The sequence below is a fragment of the Protopterus annectens genome, chromosome 8.part0 (genome assembly GCF_019279795.1).
Source record: "Protopterus annectens isolate FY-2018-M chromosome 8.part0, PAN1.0, whole genome shotgun sequence".
NCBI lineage: Eukaryota > Metazoa > Chordata > Ceratodontiformes > Protopteridae > Protopterus > Protopterus annectens.
Window position 1 is genome coordinate 18750725 of NC_056741.1, and position 24685 is coordinate 18775409.

General features: G+C 44.3%; 1 protein-coding gene across 1 annotated transcript in view; it reads right to left on the reverse strand.

Moving 5' to 3' along the window:
• Positions 1-24685, reverse strand: part of LOC122807962 (chromodomain-helicase-DNA-binding protein 4-like) — a 1347878-nt gene that overhangs the window by 299747 nt on the left and 1023446 nt on the right. Inside the window, exon 28 of the mRNA XM_044078994.1 lies at positions 14332-14409. Within this exon, the coding sequence (XP_043934929.1) occupies positions 14332-14409 (78 nt within the window). The remainder of the gene's footprint in view (positions 1-14331; positions 14410-24685) is intronic.

Genomic DNA, 24685 nt, shown 5'->3' on the forward strand with positions numbered 1-24685 from the left:
AACTGTTTTGCAGTCTTCACTTGTTTTACCTTCTAAAATATTCACTTGAGAACCGGTAGGAATGAGTACTTATATGAACAGAGCACAAGACTACAGAAATATCCACATTTTAAACAGAACAAAAGCTGCTCACCATAACCACAGGTATCTGAAAAACGGTTATCACTACTGCAGTGTACTCGTACACAAGTCAGCGAATGGCAAATTTCTTGGCCAGAGTTCAACAGCAGCTGAACATCAATACGCCAGGCTAAAACGTTCCACATCAAAGCGGACATCGGTTGAAATTCAGCTATAAATAAGGTAACCTGCATCACTTTGAAGGACAAAGAACTCTACCAAATATACCTGAACCCCCATCTCAACTCCCAGAAGGAATCCAGAAAACCAAAGTTAACCTGAAGTAGATGCAAGCAACCAAAGAGGATTACCCAACAATCATGAAAAGTATAATTACTTAATTCTTCTCCTAATGGTATTACTGTTTTCCAAGGTAGTACAACTTGGAATACACAAGTATGGAGGGGGTGGCATGGGGGAGGGGCACAATTACAAGAACTTTCCCAAGAAAGCAAATGAAGCTTTTCACTACAGTTACCTACACTAAATCCAACCCAGGGTGCGTAACAAAAAACAAAGGAAGTAGGAAAATGTTAAATGTACAATATTTGATGTGTGCTTGTTATACGGACACATGCCCAATGTTCGCGGTCTGTTAAGATGCGTGTCTGACATAAAAGAAGGCAAGGTCAATTTTTCTAAAATGAAATTCAAGCCCAGAGAGGAAAGTTAGTTCCTCCTGGGTGGCTTCAGGTGAAAAAAAAAAAAAAAAGGTTTTGTTTTGAAGTTAATTTTATCTTCAAGCCTTTATGGGTACCTTCATGTGGTGGGTCTGCTGTTTAAATCATACCAAGGCAAAACTGATGTAGAGAGAATATTATATGTATCATGGAAAAAAAGGACAAGCTGGTCACACTCATCCCAGGATATAAAAAGTACCCATCCTGCCAAAGTTTCTAGGGCCAGGGCAAGTAGAAAGAATAGTTGTGCAAAGTCCTACAAGGAGCTAGATATCTTTCTGCAGTGTTGCACCCTGATCCAATAGATGCTCCAAAAGGTCCCACTGTGGCAATAAAAAGTCCACAAAAAGTTGCCATGAAGAATGCCTGAAAATGGTGAAATGGATACTTGAGGGCAAAAAAGAAATTAGGTTTTGTTTTTTCTATGCAACTAACCCAGAGTTCCCAAAAGGGGTTTCACTGCAAGAGTAAGGGAAGAGAGTACAGAAAAACAATTGAAAGAGAAAAAATGGAAAACATTACAGATGCCAATTTAAAGTCATTACTTGAATATTTGCTAGATTTGATAGAAATCCATGGTAGTAAACTGGGAATACACAAGTATGAAGGGGATAGCATGGGGGGGCACTAAAGTACAGTTGTGTACACTTACCATAAATGTAGATGTTAGAGTGTATTCACTGTTGCAGTCATTACATTTGGGTAATCCTGCTGGCAGGTTGCCCTCAGTCGGCCTGAATTCCAAAGTCTTGGGTCCTGCGTCGGCTGCTGTCGCCTCTTCTCTGACGTCAGGTCATCAGGGGAATAAAAAAAGTAGCCAATGACATTTTCTTCAGTTTTCCTTGCCCCAGATGTCAGGTGTCCCCTAAAAGGGTAGCCAAAATGTATATTTATATAAAAATACATACACCAATATAAACTTTACCTTCATCTACAAGCAAATACACCACATAGGTTGTATAAGTCAGAGAAGGAAAGAAAAGTTCCAGCAGAAAAAAGGGGGATGGCGGGTGGGTAACCTGGATTGCAACAGTGAATACACTCGAACATCTACATTTATGGTAAGTGTACACAACTGTACTATGTTCGCGTTTCACTGTTGCAGTCATTACATTTGGGTAGAGTCCCAAAGCTATGGTTGGGAGGCTGGAGCTAAACAGCGTTAGGAGCGGCTATGAGGCCCTGCAGAACTGCAGTGGCAAAGCCTGCCCTGGATTTACAGTAGAGTGACAGATGATAGTGCTTTGTAAAGGTGTGCACTGAACTCCAAGTAGGTAGCAGCCTCTAATATGTCTTTGGTTGGTACTCCCCTGAGAAAGGCTGAAGTGGCTGCAGCTCTGGTTGAATGTGGCCTAATGCCCTTAGGCACTGGCTTGCCATGGTGTAAATAGCAGAAACGAATGCAGTGGCCTACCCACTTTGAAATAGTCTGCCTTGAGATGGCCTTTCCTTGTGATCCTGCAGCATATGCCACTAGTAATTGCTGTCTTCCTGAAAACTTTGGTTCTGTCCAAGTAGAATCTAATTTGTCTGTGTACGTCCAAAGAATGCAGAATCCCCCCCCTGTTCTGTGGATTTGGATAAAAAGTTGGCAGATGAATAGTTTGGTTAAGAGCCACACTGGACACCACCTTAGGCATAAATGTTGGGTTTGTCCTCAGAGAGACCCTGTTTGGATAAAACATGATAAAAGGTTCCACAGCCATGAGTGCCTGTAGCTCTGAAACCCGTCTTGCATAAGTTATTGCTAGGAGCAGAGCTGTTTTCCAAGATAAAAAACTTTATATCAGCAGTAGCAGCTGGCTCAAAAGGAGGCAGGGTGAGTTTTTCCAAGACATAGTTGTGGTCCCCATGCAGGCATTGGTGATCTCCTTGGAGGCCTTAAGTTTTTGGCTCCTCTGAGGTACTGCTTTAATTAAGGATGAGAAAAGATTGGTGGCTCTGTATTGTAATGAGCCGAAATGGCAGAGGCATGAATTTTAATTGATGAAAAAGATAGGCCTTTGTCTAGCATCTCAGTTAAGTATTGCAAAATCTGAGGAATATTTGGAACAGCTGTATCAGTTCCTTGAGCCTGGTTCCAAGCACAGAATCTCTTCCATTTTCCATCATAAGATTTTCTAGTACTAGGCCTTCTGGCTTCCAAAATGACATCCATCACAGCTTTACTGAGAGGTGTGTTTTGTATGACTACATTATCCGCCATGCTGCCAGGTTTAAAGTACTGAATTGGCTGTGCAGGGATCTGATTGTTATGCTGGGGCAGTAAATGAGGTATTTGAGGTAAGGCCCAAGCTGGGCATTGAGACAATTTCCCTAGGATTGGATACCAGTACTGGCTGGGCCAGTCTGGGGCAATCAGTATCATATTTGGCTTCTCCTGTCTGACCTTTAGGAGTACCTTGGGGAGGAAAGGCAGTGGAGGAAAGGCATATACTGACCGTTTTTTCCAGCTGAAAGATAGGGTGTCCACTTTCAATGCTTGTTTGTGATGAGTCCTTGTGCAGAATCTTTTTAGTTGGTAGTTGTGAGTGGAGGCAAATAGATCTATGTCCGGGCACCCCCATTTCCTTGTTATCATGCTGAAGACTTGTGGATCCAGCTGCCACTCGTGGGGATCCATGAGGTTTCTGCTTAGTTCGTCTGCTAGAGCGTTTCTTTCCTGGCAGGAATTGTGCCTGCAGATGTACTCAGTAAGTCAATGCTGTGTCCCACAAAGCCATGGTTAGTCTGCAAATGTGTGCCCCCCTGCTTGTTTATATACCACATGACTGTGGTGTTGTCTGTCTTTATCAGTAGTTGTCCCGGATGAAGTAGGTCCTTGAAGGCTGTCAGGGCATTTTGAAGAGCTAGCATCTCTTTTTGATTGATATGTAGATGCATTTTGTTTGAGGACCATGTACCCCTGAATGCATCTTCCTGCCATGTGGGCCGCCCCAGGCATAATCAAGCATCCGTTGTTGGTGTCTGCCTGGCTGGGGGTAATATGAATGGCTGTCCCTTGTTCTGGTGACAAGCCTTCACCCACCATCGAAACTCCTGTTGCAGTTACGGAATGAGAGTAATCATGGTTTCCAGGCTGTGGCAATGTTGAGTCCAAACACTTTTTAGGTACCATTGAAGTTTCCTCATATGCAGCCTTGCATATGGAATTAGTAGGATGCAGGATGCCATGAAGCCCAAAGCCTGCAGAATTTCTCTTGCAGATAACTGGGCCTTTGTTGCCATTTTGAAATAGGTAGGCAGTTGCCTTTGTCTGGCATGAGATAAGCCATCTGGGCAGTTGTATTTAAGCTTGCACCCAGGAATATTATCTCTTGAGAGAGTACTAGTTTTGATTTATTTTCATTGACTGTGTACCCTAGGCGTGTTAGAAGTCTTTTCACAAACACCAGGTGCTGTAGAAGAATGCCCTTGTTCTCTGCTTGAATTAGTCTTCCAAGTAAGAATATATTTGTATTCCTCTTTGTCTGCAGAATGCAATTACTGGTACCAGGCACTTTGTAAAGACTCTGGGTGCAGTAGATAAGCCAAAGGGCAGTGCAAAGAATTGGTAATGCATTGAGCCAGCCTTGAATCTGAGGCATCTTCTGCTTGACTGTCTGATTGGGACATGCAGGTATGCCTCTTTTAGGTCTAAAGTCACAAGCCAAGCATTCTTGCCCAACATGGGCAGAAGCTGCTGCAAAGTTAACATTTTGAATTTTAGTATATCCAGGAATGTATTCAGAATAGATAGGTCTAGTATTGGTCTCCAGGCCTTGTCCTTTCTGGGTACCAAGAACAGTCGAGAGTAAAATCCTTGTCCCTGCTCTTGCTCTGGTCCTTGTTGAATGGCCCCCATGTCCATGAGGGATGAGACTTGTTTTTGCGCCTCGGCCCATTGATTTTTTGGGAGATCTGGCCAGCCGTTTGCCTTTGGCAGGGTATGGAAATGGAACTTGCAGCCTTGTGACACACTATATTTAGAATCCATTTATCCTGGGTTACAATGTGCCAATTTTGAGAAAAAAAGTGCTAATTTTCTCCCTAAGGGTACTGCCAGGACATAAGTGCTTGGTGCCAGCAGGGGGAAGTCATTGGGACTGTTTCCTGTATGGCTGTGATTTGTCTTCTCCAACTTTGGAAGTAGAAGCACCCCATTGCTTTGACCTGTATGAACCTTGCGCCAGGGATCTGCCTCTAGGGCATTTGGATCTGCCCCTTTGAGGTCTGACACAGGAAAGGACCAATTCTTTGTAGGCCAGTGTCTACTAAACCTAGGTGGCTGTACTTGTAAAAAAATATTTGACAGTTTGCATAGATTTAGCTTTGCCCTCCATTTTCTTTAACACCTCTTCTGCCTCAACACCAAACAAAGTATCATGCTGTAAAAGTGTATCTAATAATTTAACTTGAACATGATCAGGCAGATTTTGTTCCTTTAACCAAGCATGCCTCAATTACAGAACCCGTAACTGCGGCCCTGTAGGAGGCCTCCAAAGAATCAAAACCACATTGCAAAGTATGCTTTTCAACTTGTTCAGCTGCATGTAATACATCCTGCATTTCCTTGTTTTCTGCACAGAGTTTAACAACATTTTCTGTTTAAGCAATGCCATGAAATGTTGCTGATATCTGAGCATATAAAACTGACAGTTTAAGGCCCTTATAGCCAAGGTAGCAGATGTGTAAACCTTTTATCCTCATCTATCCAGTGCCCTAGAATCTTTGTCAGAGGGGGTAGGGTTTTTTGCAGTGGAAGCCTCAACTCCTTTGCGACCCTGTGAAATAGTTTCTGGGTCAGCCGCAGGGTTTTTGAAAAGGAATTTCTGAGAGTCAGGAACCCTGTAATATCGGTCAGGCTTAACAGGAGCTGGAGGGTAAGGAGTCAGGGGTCAGACTAGACTCCGAAAACACATGATCTACAATGTCTAACAGGTGGGATAGCTAGAGGCCTGTGTTGAGGTAGTAAAAGGAAATCCCAGAGCCTCTTTTTAGATTCTGAAATCTTGGCTCTCCCAGTGGAAATGCTCCCTCATGGTATGCAAGGTTTCCCTAACAGAATAGTCCTCTGGAGGAGAAGCTGAAGGTACAGAAAATATTCCTGTTCAGAAAAGGAATCAGAAGAAATAGAAACCTGATCTGAAGATTCATAGTCAGTCTCTTGCTTAGGCCTCTTATCAGGAAGGGGAAGGGAACCCCTGATCAAGGTAATCAAGTTATGGCCATTTTGAACATCTGTTTTTTGGGCATAGAGGCCTGTCCACGTGGCATGAGTTTGCTTCTTTGCTTTAGAAGGTGCTTTAGTCTTTGCCTTTGAAGCTGAAGTCAGTTTAATGTAAAGATGTTTAGGTCTGAATACACCCTCAGAAGCAGATGCCTGCTCAGCGGCTCCGGACCCATCTAAGGGAATAGTGTCAGAGGCTCCAATACCTTGAGTTTCCAGCGGCATAGCCGACTCCACGTGGGGGTCGGTAGCAGCCTGCGACTAAAGTAGCGGGTCAGGGGCTGCGAAAGTGCCTCAGAGAACCGGCGACTGGCTTAGGAGAAGCTTCGTCGTTGGTTTTGGACCTCGGTTGTTTATCTATCTTTTTCTTTGCGTTTTTTTTGTGAACTCCGGTAGTCGGATGGCTATCAGACGACATTTCTGGACAATTAAACTGGCATCCAAAATAGTTTAAAGCAAAATCATACAGACGCTTAATAGTGCGTTGGTTAAATCTAGCACAAAACAGACAACCAGAAACATTGTGATCAGGGCCAAGGCAAGGAATGCAGTAAGAATGCAAGTCCTTACATGAGGTATTTGCTTTCCACAAGAAATGCAATTAACTTTTTCTGACATCGGTCTGGAGCAAGAAAAAAGTTTCCCCAACGGGGTACTTAGCTTTATTGAAGACTTCGGGTCTGAAATTCGAACACGAAAATCTCAGGAGTCTGCCGACCGGCACTTGCGAATTGCTTCTGCTTCGGGCTCCACGCGGCAAGAAAGACTGAAGAAAATGGCGTCGGCTGCTTCTTTTATTCCCCTGATGACCTGACGTCAGGGAAGAGGCGACAGCAGCCGATACAGGACCCAAGACTTTGAAATTCAGGCCGACTGAGGGCAACCTGCCAGCAGGATTACCCAAATGTAATGACTGCAACAGTGAAACACGAAGAACATGTGCCAAGACTAATCACCAGATAATCCTTGTAACAAAAGAACAAGATGGTAGGGAATTGCTCTCAATTTTCTACACCAAAATGTACTGATAACCTTTGTCATAGGGAAGGAAACAGCTCCTCAGTGTGGAATATTCAACAGTTATCGAAGTAGAGATAGAATGACCCCATTCTCCTGAAACAAATTCACATGCACAAGCAACTATTTGGCAACAGTGATCATTGAGAGTTATTAGGTACATCGCCCCCACTCAAAGGGCCAAACACTCTCAAGAGCAGTTAGCTGCACATGTGCAGACTGCATACCTCACCCCCCCCCACACCAACTCACTGCACATGTGCAGGTTTAATACCTCACCCCCACCAACTCAGCAAATGATTTGATGCTCTCATCTACAAACCTTAATTCCCAACTGTAATGCACACAGCTAGGAAGCTTTTTAAAATTCCCATACCTGCCTGAGCAGTCCTCCAAGGGAGAGTAGGACAGGGATAGTCCTGAGTGATAAATCCAGTTTAGCAATCAACTATGAGAATGCTGCAAAGTACAGAACCAGTTGGCAGGTCATGTATCAATATGCTAAACCCAAAGCACACATTTTGATGAATTCCCTGGACTTAAACAGCATAAAATTTTCACTCAACTTTCATGAAGACAGAAGATGCTAACAAGATGTATAATTACATGTGGGAACAAAGATACTGTATGGTCCCCCACTTTCTGATGGAGACAATCTCAGCAGCTCCCACAGTACAGTTGTAAAAGAACTTACTGCAACAGTAGATGCCCCATTTTTCATTCTTGCAGTATTCCTTACTAAAGGCTAAGGATAGCCATACGTCCAAGCCAGCATACCAAAGCTCTAGGTCCTTTGGGACATTATGTCAGATGTATGTCCTATGTCCAAGATGTAAAGTACACAAGTAACACACACAGGAGTGCCTACTCCTCAAAATCAACTGCCCAGAACTGCCAGAGCAACCTGAGGAGAACAGAAAATAAAGGACATTTACATCCAGAAAGGGGAGAAAAGGACCCCTCTGCCAGAGGACAAAATACTACAAGAGAAAAAGGGGGAAGGAGGAACAAAATATAGAATACTGAGCTAGTGAAAAGCAGGACACACACAAGTGTACTATGTCCTTTACCACAATTGAAGTACTCCTTACTAAAAGGGAACAAAAGCTACTGTAGAGGATGGGAGGTGGGTTAAGAGGGAGGCAGGCATTAATAGTGGACAGGAGTGCTTTTATAGAACACTAGGACAAACCTGATCAAAGTAGTTTGCAGAGATATTGCAATACAGCAGGAACTTGTGATAAGAGCGAGTTTTGACTGTTTATGGGACCAACAAGAAAATAGTTTCCTTTTAGCTGTGTAAGATTTTCTAATAGTGGGTCTCCCGGCCTCTTATATTAAGGATCTTTTCAGAGAAAAAGGTGTCTGAGGAATTAAAATCCAAAAGCCGCAGTGGTGTAGCGGTTAGCATAGTCGCTTCACAGCAAGAGGTTCTCCCATTCAATTCTCGGCTGGAGCGCCTTCTGTGTGGAGGCTGGAGCGCCTACTGTGTGGAGTCTGCATGTCCTCCCCGCGGTCAAGTGACGTTGAAGACATGCAGGTAGGTGCGAGCGTGAATGGGCGAGCCTTTGTTGAAGGTTGGGCGTAGGGCTGGCAACCCGGCACTGTAAAAATTCACTACCAATCATGAGCAGACCGGAGTTCCGCTGTGGCAACCCCTAACTGGGAAAAGCCGAAAGTCTTTTTTTACCCTGTAGGGTCAAGTTTGAGAAGATTTGAGTACAGAAGCATTCCTTTTTGCTGGGTTAACAGGTCTTGCTGAAGAGTATTCTCTTGTTAACCTCCCTTTGTCAGGTGAAATAGGAGGGAAAACAATGCTGTTTCAGCCAAAATGGTGCCAGTAAAAAAAAAGAGTGTCAGGTACTCCCTTTTGTGCCTTGAGAAGAACTTTTGGAAGAGGCAGAGGAAAAAAGCATAAAGGTACTTCCCGGTCTAGTGGGAGAAAAAGGCATCTGGCTCCCAGGGTGTTCAACAAGGGTTCTTGGTGCAGAACGGGCAGAGCTGATGGTTGGTGATGCAGAGATCTATCTGAGGAATGCCCACTGTAGGTTGATCTGGAAAAGCTCCCTCAAATGTCCATTCATTAGGGTCCTCCAGGAAGCAGCTTAGGGAGTATGCTAGCAAACTGTCCCAAGAAGGGATGTATGTAGCTGTAAGCATGATGTGCATTTGGGTTGCCAAGTTCCATGCCTCCTGTGCTAAACTGCACAGGTGTTAAGACCTGGTGCCTCGCATGTTTATGTACCACATGACTATGTTGTTTGCGTACACTAGGAGTGGCTCAGGCTTCCAGAGGTGGGCAAAAACTTGAAGAGCATGCAGAAGAGCCCTTATTTTCTTCAGATTAATATATTCCTTCAGGAAATAAAGTTGTTATTTCCCTGATCTCGGTGTGATCCTGTCCATGTCTATCTCATCTCATTAGAGGCATCTGTGTGAACCTGTTGAAGAGGAGGTGGTGGTGTGAATGGCAGTCCCGGGTTGAGGATGACCTGTCCGCTTCCATCACAGAAGCTGTGTTTTGAGACAAGACAGCAGGGGAATCACAGTGTCCAAGAGGTGGCAGTGCTGGGACAGCATAAATATAAAGTACAACTGGATTTTTCTCATGTAAAGTCTGATGGGGGGGGGGCATAGGGATGGTGGTTGCCATGAATCCCACAGCTAATATCTCTCCTACTGAGCAGTGGGTAAAGGCAGGAGAGATTCTGGAAAACAAATGGACAGACAACCTTCTGCTGGGGAGGAAAGCATTCATTTTGTGCATCTGCAGTCTACAGGCCAGGAAAACCAGATTCTGTGTAAGGACCATGTGGGATTTTTTTGTAGTTTATAGTGAAACCCAGAGTTGTCAAAAGTTGGGAGGGTGAAGTGTAGATGCTGAAGAATTTTTTGAGAGCATGGATCAGAAGTTTATCCAGAAAGGGGAAAATCAGTATTCTCTGAGATCAACAGAAAGCTACTACTGGAAATAATTTTGTGAACTCTCTTGGAACTGTGGAAAGACCAAAAGGCAGAGCAGTAAATTGAAAATGCGAGGAGCCAGAGGAAAACCTGAGGAAACCCATGCAAGAGTAGTAACAAATGGGAATCGGTAGACAGAGGTTCTTCAGAGACAGTTTGGGAAAGGAAGAAAGGCAAAAGAGTGTAAAGATATCATTCTGAAAGACGTTACCTTAAAGTAAGAGTTCAGGAAAGACAGGTCTAGGATGGGTTTTCCACAGCCCTTCTTTCCTTGGGACCAAAAAAAATCTGGAATAAAACCAATTTCCTCATGAAGTCCTCTGGGACTTGCACGACAGTGGCCTGATTCAAGAGGCAATGAATAATGGGGGCCAGAAGGAATATTTGTTTTTGAGGAGGATGTGGCATGCCTTTTGGGGGGTGGGGGGAGATAATCATCCTCAATGAGAGAGAGGACCCATTTGTCTGTGGTATTAGCTTCCGACCTGGCCAGGGAGAGAGTCTTTGGAAAGGGGGAGCAATAGGGCTGAAAGCGGTGGGGGGGGGGGTGCTCCAGAGGTAGCAACACCTTCCTGATGGAAGTTCTCTATGGGTTTTCTCAGAATACCTTTTCCTACAGGTTTTGTCTGTTTTTGGGCTGTCCTAGGATCCCTTCTAATTAAGGAGGTAGATTTAGATGGGTAGTTCCTGTGGTATCTAGGAAATAAGGCAAGTAGACTCTGTCTGCAATCTTTCAGGGTCTTACCTTTTGAACAGGCTGACAGCCTTAGGACCAAACAGCAAGTCTTTGTCCAAAGCAGTCTAAAACATTTGATTTGAAATTCTCAGGGATATGCCGACTGTGAAGCCATGTTTATCTGTTAATAGATCCAGTATCAGCTACCCTAGATGCAGCAGCCACAGCATCATAATTGCACTTAATGCTGTCTGGCTATTTGCCTGGCCTAGGATTTGATGCTTAAAAAGACTGCTGTAGGAGGGTCCAATATAATTTTAAGGAATGAAGGACAGAAAGTACTTTCGCTCGGGTCTGGCAGTTAACTATGATAAAACCAAGGGTAGCAGGTGTGTATACCTTCTTTCCTCATCTGTCCATAGACCCATTGTCTTTAGCCGTAGGCAAGACATTAGCACTGAGCAGAAGTTTAGACGGCTTACGCCACTGGATTCTTGTATAAATATTTTAGGTCATCAGGCACCTTGCAAAACCTGGCAGGTCTTTTAGAAGTTGGTGGTTGAGAATCGATACAGAAGACATGGACCGAAAGGCATTCTGGAAAGCCTCAAAGACAGGAGGGACTGGAGAAGGGGGCAGGGGTAACCATCTCCAGGAAGTTGCAATACCCCTTCTGAACATCTGATCTGTGTGAATTACCATTCAAAGTGTTTCCTCGCATTCTGTACAAGTCTCCCAAAAGAAAGCTTCCTCAATAGAGGAATCCAGTTAGAGGGGGTAAGAACCCTATCCACTCTTTTTCCTTAGCTGTTGAGAGAAAGGCCACTAGACATCTGCCTGGATGAGATCCGGAGGTTCAGAACCCTGTCCGACTTCTATTAGAGAGCTTGAGATCTCTTCCCAAACTAAAATTTGAGGAACACTGTGCAGTCCCTTGGAAATGTAAAGGGGTTTGTTTGATGTCATCAGCAATCTGCAAGACCTCAGTAGCCACACTGGCCACCGATGGGTCTTGGCAGTGGGCAGCTCAGAGGTAACCAGAAGTACCTTTTCTTTTTTGATGGTATAGAGACATCAGAGGATGCGGAGTCAGCCATCAGGCCAAGCATTTTAAGACGTTGGGTCTCTAGAAAGGTGTTGAGAGTGGAAAGCCTTGTCTTGAAGATGACTTAGGAATGAAAAATTGACTGACTGAGCAAGTTTATGATCATGTTCTGGGCCTACGCAGAAAAGACACTTGGTATGCAAGTTCTTGTATGAAATCTGCCTACTACACTTGCACTTACTCCTCCTAGCTATTTAATAACTTTCAACAAAATAGTACAATTTAAAAGGAAAGGGTCCCCAATGGGGCACTTCTCTGGCTAAACGATCAAAGCAAAGTTAACAACCAAACTGTGATCATTCCACTGAATGCATGACCTACGTTTGGGCAGGCGGTAAAGATAGTTCGGGAGCCGCGCTCGTATACACGTCTTATGTACCCCAAACACATACATGCTGCAGTTGTGTGGACGTACAACCTTGGTAAGATAAAGCTTTGGTACCCCAACTGGACACCAGCAGCGATAACCCATATGTTAGGAATAATGCAGTAGTGATTTCAGTCCAGGCATCTTGAGCCCCAGGCATACTGCAACAGTGATTTCAGTCAGGGCATCTTTTGAACTCCAGACACTTTGTAAAACCTATCAGGCATTAAGGATATCCAACAACATGATGAACAAGTTACCTGGCTGGGATTCAGGAGTCTGGAAGGCAGAGGAAAATATCCAGAAAGGTTTCCAACACAGGAGGGAGTGCAGAAGGCCTGGAACAGTCCATCTGTAAGAGGGCATAATACCTCTGTTGGACTTCAGGCATTTGGGAACTCTCCCACTGAAAGTTCTCCATTATTTTTATAATGATGTCACCAAAGCAAATCTCCACTTTCCTGGTGAAGGGAGTATTCTCATCCTCTGACCCTAAAAAGCAAGAGGACAATGGATTTGAGACCGATAAGCTAGGGACTCTTGCCCAGAATCTAATTCCACATCATCAGAAGATTCAGACTCCCTAAGCCTTTTACAGGAAGTAGAAGAAAAAAGGAACAGAAGGACCCAATGGTTAAGGCCATAAGGGTTTGTTGTTTCGCCTGTTCAGCATGAAAACAAAGACCCTGTGTGAAATCCTGCCACTCTTTATGAGGATCCTTGAGCACAGGAGTTACATGCTTGGACTTCAGATTTTCCCCCCTGCCCTTACAAGCTTAGGTGGGTTAAAGCCCTGTCCGATTTCAATGAGGGAACCTCTTCCCTAACAAGTATCTGGGGAACCCCCTCCTAGGCCCTTCCAATATAATCAACAGCAACTTCCCCTTCTATTCTGTAACAGATGCATCCTCAGTGGATGTGTAAGAAACCAACCCCTATGTTGGCCTCCAACTAGGATGCAACAGCTGGAGATGCCACAGGAACCGGACAGTCCTAGAGCTGTTTATCAGACCAGAAGGAGATGGCCGGTAGAGGCCCGACAGCAGAAGACTAAATATTTTTTCCTTGCATGACTTGAGGAGGCGGAATGTCTGAGGAGGCAAATTCAGATGCCATAGTTACCTCAACTAGTAACTTCAGATGTTCTGAGAGTAAGCAGAAAGGAGGGACAAATGACTACGAAGTGTCTTGAATACAAAAGTGACAAACAGCACATGGTGTGAGGCCTGCACCTAGGCAGAAAAGGCACTTTTGCCCATCTTTATAGGGAATCTACCTTCTACACTCATTTCTCCTTTCTGGATGACATATTAAATGGTTGTTGTGTCTTTCGGCTTTTCCCGGTTAGGGGTCGCCACAGCGGAACTCCGGTCCGCTAATGACTGGCAGTAGATTTTACATGCCGAGTTTCTGGCCCTGACGCACAACCTTCAACGAAGGTACGCCCATTCACGCAGGTCTCCACAAAGAAGATGCTCTAGCTGAGAATTGAACAGGACGTCTTACTGTGAGGCTACCACAGCACCACCACCGCAGTTATGACATTAAATGGTAATGCAGCCAAAAGAAATGAGGGGAAATCCCCAATGGTGTACTTACTACAAAAGTAGGCTTGAAGCTGAAACACAATGAACAACTTCACAGACCAAATTTAAAAAGGTAGAGTTCAGACTGGCTGCAAAGTTGTTCTGAAAATTAGGTGCTAGTACATCACTTATGTACCTTACGTCCTGCATGGAGGATATCTGGTGTACAGTGCCTGGAAGGGCCAAGGCTTTGGAATGCTGGCTGGATGCAAGGCTGCTCTCAGTAGGATATCCCTTTAGTAAGGCATGCTTGAATGCTGGCTGGATGTACGGCTGTCCTCAGTAGAATATCCCTTTAGTAAGGAATACTTGAAAAGCAGTAATGAGGATCATCAATAATGTTATGCTCAGGTCTAAACAATAAACAAGTGATGCCTCAATGACTAGCAGAAAAAAATTAACAGTAACACAGAACTAAAATCTGGGATTCTAGAAACAAAAGTTTTATTTATTTTTTGTAGGATTCAATCTGGTACAAGTGACAGCAATTTATCTGAGGCCAAAGAAGCTTAGTAAGCAGGACCACTAGATTAAATCTTGTTTTGTACATCAGTTCAAAAATTCAGTTTAAACATTCTGCTGATACATGAATAAGCATTCAACATACCTTTGTCATCTATTGTGATGACAGTTGGATTTTCAGTCTTTTCAGCAGGTTTCTGTTCCTGGGGTGTACCTTCAGCAGCTGTAAGATAAAATAAAAACAGAAACAGGATCACAATAAAAAGCAGAATTTCTGGCCCTGAGCCTCTTCCCACAGTCAATCTTCCTGTCATATAGGTACTCAACTGGTCCATTTGTTCCCAGGAAGTATGAGCCCTAAGGCCCAAATACTCCCTTTCAAGCAATGGTCAGCTGTGGGAAGTGATGTTATCAATGTAGGAATGAAGGTTTTCTTGACCAAAGCTTACACTCTGCATACCTGCTAATTAAGGGGTGAGCATGTAACTGGGCCTTTGTGCGAGTACATCATTCTCACAAGTTGAGCGATTTACCCAGCAAGAAATTCATGCCCACCCACTCAGTCAGAGATTTCAGGCATTAAGTGACTAACTCCCTCCCCATCCCCCAAAAAAGATGCAAGCAGGTAATGCCTCATCATTGCTCCCTTCCAGATCCACTTCAGTGGCAATAAAGCGCTGAAGCTTCTGGTGCCCTAACCTCTGGTTTTATTTGGCTCTCAAGCCCAGTAGCATTTACAGCACATAGAAGATGCCCCAAGACTTTGAAAACCGGTGAGTGGTCACACCCCTGGCAGAAAAGAACCAAAATAGCTTAGGCTGCTGCTACAGTGACCTACGTGTTGAACAGCTACAGAAATGGAAGCCACACCTGCTGCCTGAGTGCTCAACAGATACAAGTCTGCCTTGCGTCAATACTGGAAGTCAACTGTCTGCCCCCAAAGTGACTACTACAGGTGATGAACTCAAATACAAGGCAATGAAGATGGGGGATAGACAAAAGCTGCATCTCACTACGGCTCCCATGCCTACTGAAACCTTCAACACCTGCTGTTTTCTACATTTCACCATTTTTCTGAGTCAGCACTTTTCTCTGTTTTTACCCTCATTTGTATAAACGTCTAGGGCTGAAGGATGGATGATCATCCCTGGCCTGGTACAAGTGGCTTCTTCAATTTCTAAAAAGCTGCTAACATTCCAGACATAGCAGGACAACATTTTCTAGTTAAAGGTTCTGCAGTGCTCAAGATGTGACCGTATGTTCTTTTCCTAACCGGAAGAGGTACTAAAGCTGGCACTTTTTTGGGACTTCTCTTTCAAGTACACTTACAGGTAAATCCCCTAAGTAGGTATCTCATCAACCAACGAAAAAAAAAAAAGTCTTCCTACAAAAGATCAAAAGCAAACAAGAGACAATGAGAACAGTTGCAAAGGACACTAATCAAGAAATTTATGAAAAACTCACAAACTAAGGGTACTTATTCTCAGGTTACATGGAAAACTGACAGGCTTCAGCCTCAAAGCATAAAAACTGGGGATATAGTAGGTTGCTCTACATTCTACCATAAAGTCCAGTACAGAGGTCCTCAGCATAATAAACTCAGATCCAGTCTGGGGATGTGTGACAGCTGTACCAGGCAGACGGATATCCACTATCAGACAGACAGAGACATCCACTCGTGTAACTCTACACCTACAACAAATTATACTGCAGCTGTGAGCTTCACAACGAATATCTCGTAGGGGAGCTCCCAGTACTGAGTTGTTTGAAATGAACAAATCAAACTGAAGTTCAGGACTACAGATATAAAAAGGATAAAGACAAAAAAAAACAGTTAAAACATGTTAAACTGCTACTGCAAAGATCAGTGGTGAGCAGCAGGAAATAGTGTAAAATCTTAATATAATCATAGATGTCCTCTTCCATGTTTCAGTATTCTTGTGGGATTTCCTGCCCTTAGGCGACTCGTATGTCCGCTCCTATACAAAAGCTTTAGCTTTGCTGTTACAGCTGCGTGAGACGTCACACGTAAGGCCATAAACCAGGGGCCTTAAATGTGACGTCGGCACGCACAATCCTCAGAACCTGAAGCTCAGCAGGTAGAGTAGAAGCAGGAGGAGGTGCCAGTGGCGTCAGGTACGGGACCCTAGTACTGATAGGTCTAAGGTGAAAGGTGTATGATATTAGGACCTAAGGACAAGCTCGGATGAAAAAGGAGAATGATGAGGGGGTTACTGGTGGGTGGGAAGGAATACTGCAACATGGAAGAGAAGGACATCTATGGTTATGGTAAGATTTTACACAACTATTCTACATCCAAATCCTATGTTGCAGGATTCTTGTTGTGGGATAGTACCGCAGCTTAGTAGGATGAAAAGGTGACAGATGCAGAAGATTCTACAAAGCCCTGTAGGATTGCCCTGGTGAATCCTGCATGTGCTATAGAGACCTGGTCTAGCTTGTAGTGTTTGGTGAAAGTGTGGATTGTGGACCATGTGGCTGCTTCCAAAATGCAAGCCATGTCCAGACCTTTTAGGAAAGCCTTGGAGGTGGCCATTCCCCTGGTGGAATGGGCTTTTACTCCCACTGGGGGATTTTTCCCATGGTGGGAGTAGCAAAGACAGATGGCTTTCCTGATCCAACATGTGATGGTTTGTTAGGAGTCTGCCTTGCCCAATGCTCTGGGATGGAAGGAAAAGTACAGTTGTGTACCTACCATAAATGTAGATGTTAGAGTGTATTTACTGTTGCAGTCATTACTCTTGGGTTATCCTGCTGGCAGGCTACCCACAGTCGGCCAGAATTTCAAAGTCTAGGTCCGGCGTCGGTTGCTGTCGCCTCTTCCCTGAGGTCAGTGCGCCAAGGGTATAAAAGATGCAGCAGACGCCATTTTCTTCAGTTTTTCTTGCCCCAGATGTCAGGTGCCCCAAATAGGTAGGCTGAAAAATATACCAATAAGAAATGCATGCACAAAAATAACATTTCCTTCATCTACAAGCAAATACACCAAAAAGGTTGTATAGGATAAAGAAGTGCAGATAAGTCCTAGTAAAGAGAAGGGGGGTGGTGGGTGGGTAACCTGGACTGCAACAGTGAATACACTCGAACATCTACATTTATGGTAGGTACACAAACTGTGCTATGTTCGTGTTTCACTGTTGCAGTCATTACTCTTGGGTAGAATCCCAAAGCTGAGGATGGGTGGCTGGGCTAAATAGGATTAGGAGAGGCTATTAGGCCCTGCAGAACTGCAGTGGCGAAGCCTGCTCTGGACTTAGAGAGGCAAGTGGTAGAGCTTTGTAAAGGTGTACACTGAATTCCAAGTTGCAGCCTCTAAGATTTCTTTGGTTGGCACTTCTCTGAGGAAGGCTGCTGCTCTGGTGGAATGAGGCCTAACGCCCTTAGGCACCGATTTGCCATGTTGAGAATAGCAGAAACGGATGCAATGGCCTATCCATTTTGAAATAGTCCGTTTTGAGATAGCCTTTCCTTGTGATCCTGCAGCATATGACACTAAAAGTTGCTCAGTCTTTCTGAAAGCTTTAGTTCTGTCCAAGTAGAAGCGTAACTGCCTGTGTATGTCCAAAGAGTGCAGAATTTTCTCACCCTTGTTCTGTGGATTTGGGTAAAAGGTAGGCAAGTGAATGGTTTGATTGAGGGCCACACTGGACACCACCTTAGGCATAAATGTAGGGTTTGTCCTCAGAAACCCTGTCTGGATGAAAAATGATGAAAGGTTCCACAGCCACGAGTGCTTGTAACTCCGAGACTCGCCTTGCAGAGGTTATGGCTAGGAGCAGAGCTGTTTTCCAGTATAAGAATTCCGCTGTTGATGCTGGCACGAAAGGAGGCAGTGTGATTTTTTCCAAAACATAATTGAGGTCCCAGGCCGGAATTGGTGCTTTCCTTGGAGGCCTAATGTTTTTGGCCCCTCTGAGGTACTGCCTTATTAAAGGATGAGAAAAGATAGGTGGTTCTGTATTGTAATGTGCAAGATTAGAGAAAAAAGAACTTATCTGGTAGATACAACTTGAAGCAAGGCACCCTCCGGGTCTCAACTACATGGAGACCATCACCCCAGTCCTGAACCTCAGGGCACTTAACCATGCTAACAACTAATTGGCTCCTAGTAAGATATGCTATTTCGCTCACTGTTTTCTCACAGGTATAAGACATAATGTATTCATTTTTTGAATAATTGTTTATAAACAGAACTTAAATTGCAGTAAGTTAATGTATCAGCCCTCAAAAAGTTACAAGTGTTAGCTTAACTTTTAATTATTTTTAATTTAAAAGGTAAAATTTCAATGTCAAACTACATTTAACTTTTTACTACCTAATGTACGCTCTTCCCTGATGGAGCGGCTCCAATCTGCCCCGAAAGCGCCGGACTTCTCAGAATCTCTCAGAACCAAGCTTGCTTCCAATGTTTCACAGATGGTAATGGCAAGTCTAAATTTAGAACTATAGTCAGTAACCTCAGAATATTGCCCAAGATCTGTTTTACAGTTTAATTTTAAATTGAATTTTAATTTTTATTAATTTTTATTTTTCGGTTAAATTTAAGTTTTAGTACAGTTTTTTCAAGCATAGGTACAATTGTAACAGTGAAAGGCTCCAACGCATTGCTAGAGGTTAGGAATGGCACATATGAACAAGAAGCTGGATAATAACAAAAAGGAACTAAATAAGAGGAATGAGATGCTTCCAACGAGGTCTTGTAGGCCTACCAGGGCCACACCCCCAACTAGTCACTTCTCATTGGACATCTCTCAACCACTCCCCCTCCACAGTAGCATAAAAGCAGCACAGCAACAGCTCTCAGGTCATTCTGACCAGCGCTTGGGGAGTGCACAAATAGTCCTTTTTAGGATTCGCACATAGCAAAAGAACCGAAGATCTGTTCAAGTAGAAGGACAACTGAGATAGACACCACCGCGGAACACCGAAGGACACAACAGCAGCTCTTCCCAGAGTCCATTGTGTCCGTACACAAAACAGCTCTTTTCAGAGCTCAAGTGGATCTGCACCTTACACCAAGCAGCTCTTCTCAGAGCTCACAGTACACCAAACAGCTCCTCTCAGAGTCCACAGAGATCTGTATAAACTCTGGTAAGAGCAACCAGAGACACATTGAAGAATAAAACAAAAAAAGTTCTTATTAGAGCTACCACCAACACCCGAACGGGCATTCAAAACACAAATCGGTCCTTCTCAGAGCTCTCAGAAATCAGTAAGACCAGCCGGAGGCACGGACACAGCTTCAGTGAACCAAACAAAACAGTTCTTTTTAGAACTACCGCATCTGCCTGAAAGGGCATTCAAAACAGCTTTTCTCAGGGCTCAGAGATCTGTAACAGCTCTATATAGAGCTCCAGCTGCCCACAGGGCTAAAACAGCTCTTTTTAGAGCTAGCTCCACCACCGACTACACGTGAAATCTGTTCACCGTTTAGGATCAAGAGTGAAAAGCATTGTAAATTGGTTATTCCTTCCCTCCGGGCAGGTATCACTCAGGATCAATAACCCAAGAGGTCCACACCTATTTTTGTGGCTGTATTGTAATGTGCGGAAATGACAGAGGCATGCATCTTAATTGATGAGAAAGAAAGGCCTTTGTTCAGCATCTCAGTTAGGTATTGTAAAATGAGGAATATTTGGTACAGACGTGTCAATGCCTTGTTCCTGGTTCCAAGCACAGAATCTCTTCCATTTTTCTGCATAAGATTTTCTGGTACTGGGCCCTCCTGGCCTCCAAGATAACATCCATAACAGCTTTTGAAAGAGGAGTTTTCTGAATGGCTACATTAACTGCCATGCTGCCAGATTTAAGGTCATGAGTTGGCTGTGCAGGATCGGATTGTTTTGTTGGGTCAGCAAGTGAGAAGTCTGAGGCAATATCCACGCTGGACACTGAGACAAGCTCTTTAGGATTGGGTACCAGTGCTGGCGTGGCCAGTCTGGTGCAATCAGAATAATTTTTGGCTTCTCTTGTCTGACCTTTAGGAGTACTCTGGGAAGGAGAGGCAGAGGGGGGAAAAGCATATACTGCATCCCTTCCAGCTGAATGATAGGGCGTCTACTTTCCAGGCTTGCTTGTGGTAAATCCTTGTGCAAAATCTCTGCAATTGACAGTTGTGAGGGGAGGCAAATAGATCTATGTCTGGGCATCCCCATTTCCTTATCATCCTGAAGGCTTGTGGATCCAGTTTCCATTCATGGGGATCCATGAGGTTTCTGCTTAGTTCGTCTGCCAGAGTATGGGTTTTTCCTGGCAGGAATTGTGCTTGCAGGTGAACTTGAAAAGCCAATGCTGTGTCCCATAAGGTTATTGCTCATCTTCAGAGGGGGTAGGAATGAGTACTTCCCTGCTTGTTTATGTACCACATGACCGTAGTGTTGTCCATCAGTAATTGCCCTGGATGAAGCAGGTCCTTGAAAGCTGTCAGGGCATTTTGAACAGCTAGCATCTCTTTTTGATTGATGTGAAGATGCATCTAGTATTGCAGGCCATGTGCCCTGAATACATTTTCCTGCCATATGGGCCCCCCAGGCATAATCTGATGCATCCGTTGTCAATGTCTGTCTGGCTGTGGGTAAACTGAATGGCAGACCCTTGTTGTGGTGACAGGCTTCTGCCCACCATCAAAACTCCTGTTGTAGGCAGGGAATGAGTGCAATTACTGTCTCCAGACTGTGGCAATGCTGAGTCCAAATACTTTTCAGATACCATTGTAGTTTCCTCATATGCAGTCTGGCATATGGAATTAGTAGAATGCAGGATGCCATGAAACCCAAGACCTGCAAGGTTTTCCTTGCAGATAAGTGGGTTTTTGTTGCCAATTTCTTGAAGTAAGTAGTCAGTTGTTTTTGCTTGTCTGGCGTGAGATAAGCCATCTGGGCAGTTGTATTTAAGCTTGCACCCAGGAATATTATCTCTTGAGAGGGCACTAGTTTTGATTTCTTTTCATTTACTGTGTACCCTAGGCCAATTAGTAATCTTTTTACAAATGCCAGATGCTTTAGAAGAGTGTCTTTGTTCTCTGCTTGAATTAGGCAGTCGTCCAAGTAGGGATATATTTGAATTCCTTTTTGTCTGCAAAATGCAAGTACTGGTGCCAGGCATTTTGTGAAGACCCTAGGCGCAGTGGATAAGCCAAAGGGCAGTGCAGAGAATTGGTAAATGTATTGAGCCAGCTATGAATCTGAGGTATCTTCTGCAAGATTGTCTGATTGGGAGATGCAGGTATGCCTCTTTTTGGTCCAAAGTTACGAGCAAAGCCCTCTTGCCCATGGGCAGTAGCTGCTGAAGTCAACGTCTTGAATTTTGGAACTTCCAGAAACGTATTTAGTATAGACAGGTCCAGAATTGGTCTCCAGGTTTTGTCCTTCCTGGGTACTAGAAAAAGTCTGGAGTAAAATCCTTGCCCCTGCTCTTGTTGTGGTACTTGCTGAATGGCCCTCATGTTCATGAGGGCTGTAATTTGTTTTTGTGCCACTGCCCACTGATTGTGTGGCAGGTCTGGCATGCCCTTTGACCTTGGAAGGGTGTGAAAATGGAACCTGTAGCCTTGGGACACTATGTTCAGAACCCATTTGTCTTGGGTAACCATTTGCCACTTTGCTGAAAAAAGTGCTAGTTTTCCCCCTAAGGGGGCTGTCAAAAGAAAACTGCTTGGAACTGGTAGAGGAAAGTCATTGGGACTGTTTCCTGTAAGGCTGTGATTTGTCTTCTCCGCTTTTGGAGGTAGGAGCACCCCATTGTTTAGGCCTGTATGAGCCTTGGGGCTGAGATCTGCCTCTGGGATGCCTGTATCTGCCTCTTTGTGGTCTGTCTGAGACTGGAAAGGACCAATATTTAGAAGGCCAGTTCCTGCTAAACCTGGGTGGCTGCACCTGTAAGAAATCCTTGACTGTCTGCATAGATTTTGCTTTATCCTCCATTTTTTTCAAGACCTCTTCTGCTTTAGTACCAAAGTATCATGCTGTAATGGTGCATCTAATAATTTTGCTTTAACATGACCAGGCAGATTTTGTTCCTTTAACCAAGCATGCCTGCAACAGCGGCCCTGCAAGAGGCCTCCAGTGAATCATAACCACATTGCAAAGTATGCTTTCCCACTTGTTCAGTTGCATGCAATAAATCCTGCAATTCCTTGTTCTCTGAACATTCAGTATTTGTCAACATTTTCTGTTTAAGTGACATTAAATATTGCTGATATTTAAGCATATGAAATCGACAATTTAAAGCCCTTACAGCCAGGGTGGCAGAAGTGTAAACTTTTTTCCACCATCTGTCTACAGCCCTAGAATCCCTATCAGAGGAGACAGGGTTTTTTTTTGCAGTGGAAGCTTTAACCCCCTTGGGACCCTGAGATATAGTTTCTGGGTCAGAAGTGGGGTTTTTATATAGGAATTTATGAGAATCCGGGACCCTGTAGTATCTGTCTGGCTTAGCAGGTGCAGGGGGTAAAGAGTCAGGGGACAGTCCAGACTCTGAAAATACAGCTACAACGTCTAGAACAGGTGGAATAGCAAGGGGTCTGTGCTGAGGAAGCAGAAAGTCTGAGCCTTTTCTTGGACTCGGAATAATCTTGGCTCTCCCAGTGGAAATACTCCCTCATAGTATGCAGTGTTTCCTCAAAAGAATAGCCCTCAGGAGGAGAGGCTGAAGGAATGGATTCTTCAGCATCAGAATCCTCATAAGGAAGCATGGAGTAATTCTGTTCAGAAGAGGAATCAGAGGAAATAGATACCTGATCAGAAGAATCATACTCTGTCTCTTGCCTAGGCCTCTTATGAGGGGGATGGTAGCCCCTGATCAAAGTAATTAGGTCTTCGGCCATTTTGAGCATCTGTTTTTTAGGCATGGAAGTCTGAAAAGGAGAATGCTGTACTTGTTTCTTTGTCTTTAGAGCTGCTTTAGTCTTTGTCTTTATAGCTGAAGATGGCTTAACATATAGTTGTGTAGGTCTGAATACACCTTCAGAAGCCGATGCCTGCTCAGTGGCTCCGGACCCATCTGAGGGATTGATTTCAGAGTGTCCAATACCTTGAGTTTCCAGAGGCCCAGTCGGCTCCACGTGGGAGTCGGTAGCGGGCACCAAGGGCTGCGAAAGCGCCTGAGAACCGGCGACTGGCCTAGAAGAGGCTTTGTCATCGGTTTTGGACCTCGGATGCCTATCCTTGCGGTTTTTGTAAACTCCGGTTGTCGGCTGTTCCGCCGGCATTATATAATTAAATCTTTGGGCAAAGTAATGAAATGCAAAATCGAACAGACGTTTGATAGTGTGTTGGTTGAATCTAGTACAAAACCGACCGCTAGCAACGTTGTGATCAAGGCCTAGGCAAGGCCAACACTAAGAGTGAAAATCCTTGAGGTATTTGCTTCCCACAAGAAATACAATTGTTAACGGGGTACTTAGCTTTAATGAAGACTTCGGTTCTGAAATTCAGATTTGAAAATCTCAGGAGTCGGCCGACCGGTACTTGTGAACTGCTTTGAAGAAAATGGCGTCGGCTGCATCTTTTATACCCCTGGCACACTGACGTCAGGGAAGAGGCGACAGCAACCGACGCCGGACCTAGACTTTTGAATTCTGGACGACTGCGAGTAGCCTGCCAGCAGGAAAACCCAAGAGTAATAACTGCAACAGTGAAACACGATGAACATCAGAGTTGTTTTGATTTCCTAATGGACTTTGTTTTGTACAGGTAAAATCTTAGTTGTCTGTGTACATCCAGGGAGTGAAGTATCCTCTCCTCTTCATTGGTGGAGGAGGGAAAGAAGGTGGGAAGGTGGATATATTGGTTTAATGGCAAATCGCTGACTTCCTTGGGCATAAAGGAGGGGTTAGGTCTCAGGATTACCCTATCTTTGTGGAACGTAGTATATGGGATGCAAGCCATTAATGCTTGTAGCTCTGAAACACTTCTGGCTGAGGTGATAGCCACTAGTAGGACTGTTTCCCATGTACACATCTGAAGGGAAGCTGTCTCAGCAGGTTCAAATGGGTGTTGGGTGAGCTTTTCCAGGATGAAGTTAAGGTCCCAGGGCAGAGGGATAGGCATTTTTGGACGTCTAATGTACAACACACCCCTTTAAGGAAGAGTTTTACATCGAGCCTAGCTAGCAAGGGAGGGTCTAGAGGCAAGCAGGCTGATATTGCAGAAAGGTGTATCACTGAAGAATAGGAAAGTCTACTTTTTATCAGTTGGCACAAGAACGACCTAGGGAGGGGGATCAGCAATGCAAGGGTCCCTTCCCTTGTCTAGACACCATTTAGTAAATCATTTAGTAAATATTTCCCATTTAGCCAAGTATCATTTTCTTGTTGTAGGTTTCCTGGCCTCCCTCAGTACTGAAAGTATGTCCTCTGAGTAGTGGTGTCTGAATGGGATCAAAGGTTTATCACCCACAGTGCCAGGGACAACATCTGCAAGTGTGGGTGGATGAGAGCTCCCTTTTCTTGTGTCAGGCGGTCCCACCACCTTGTAGGG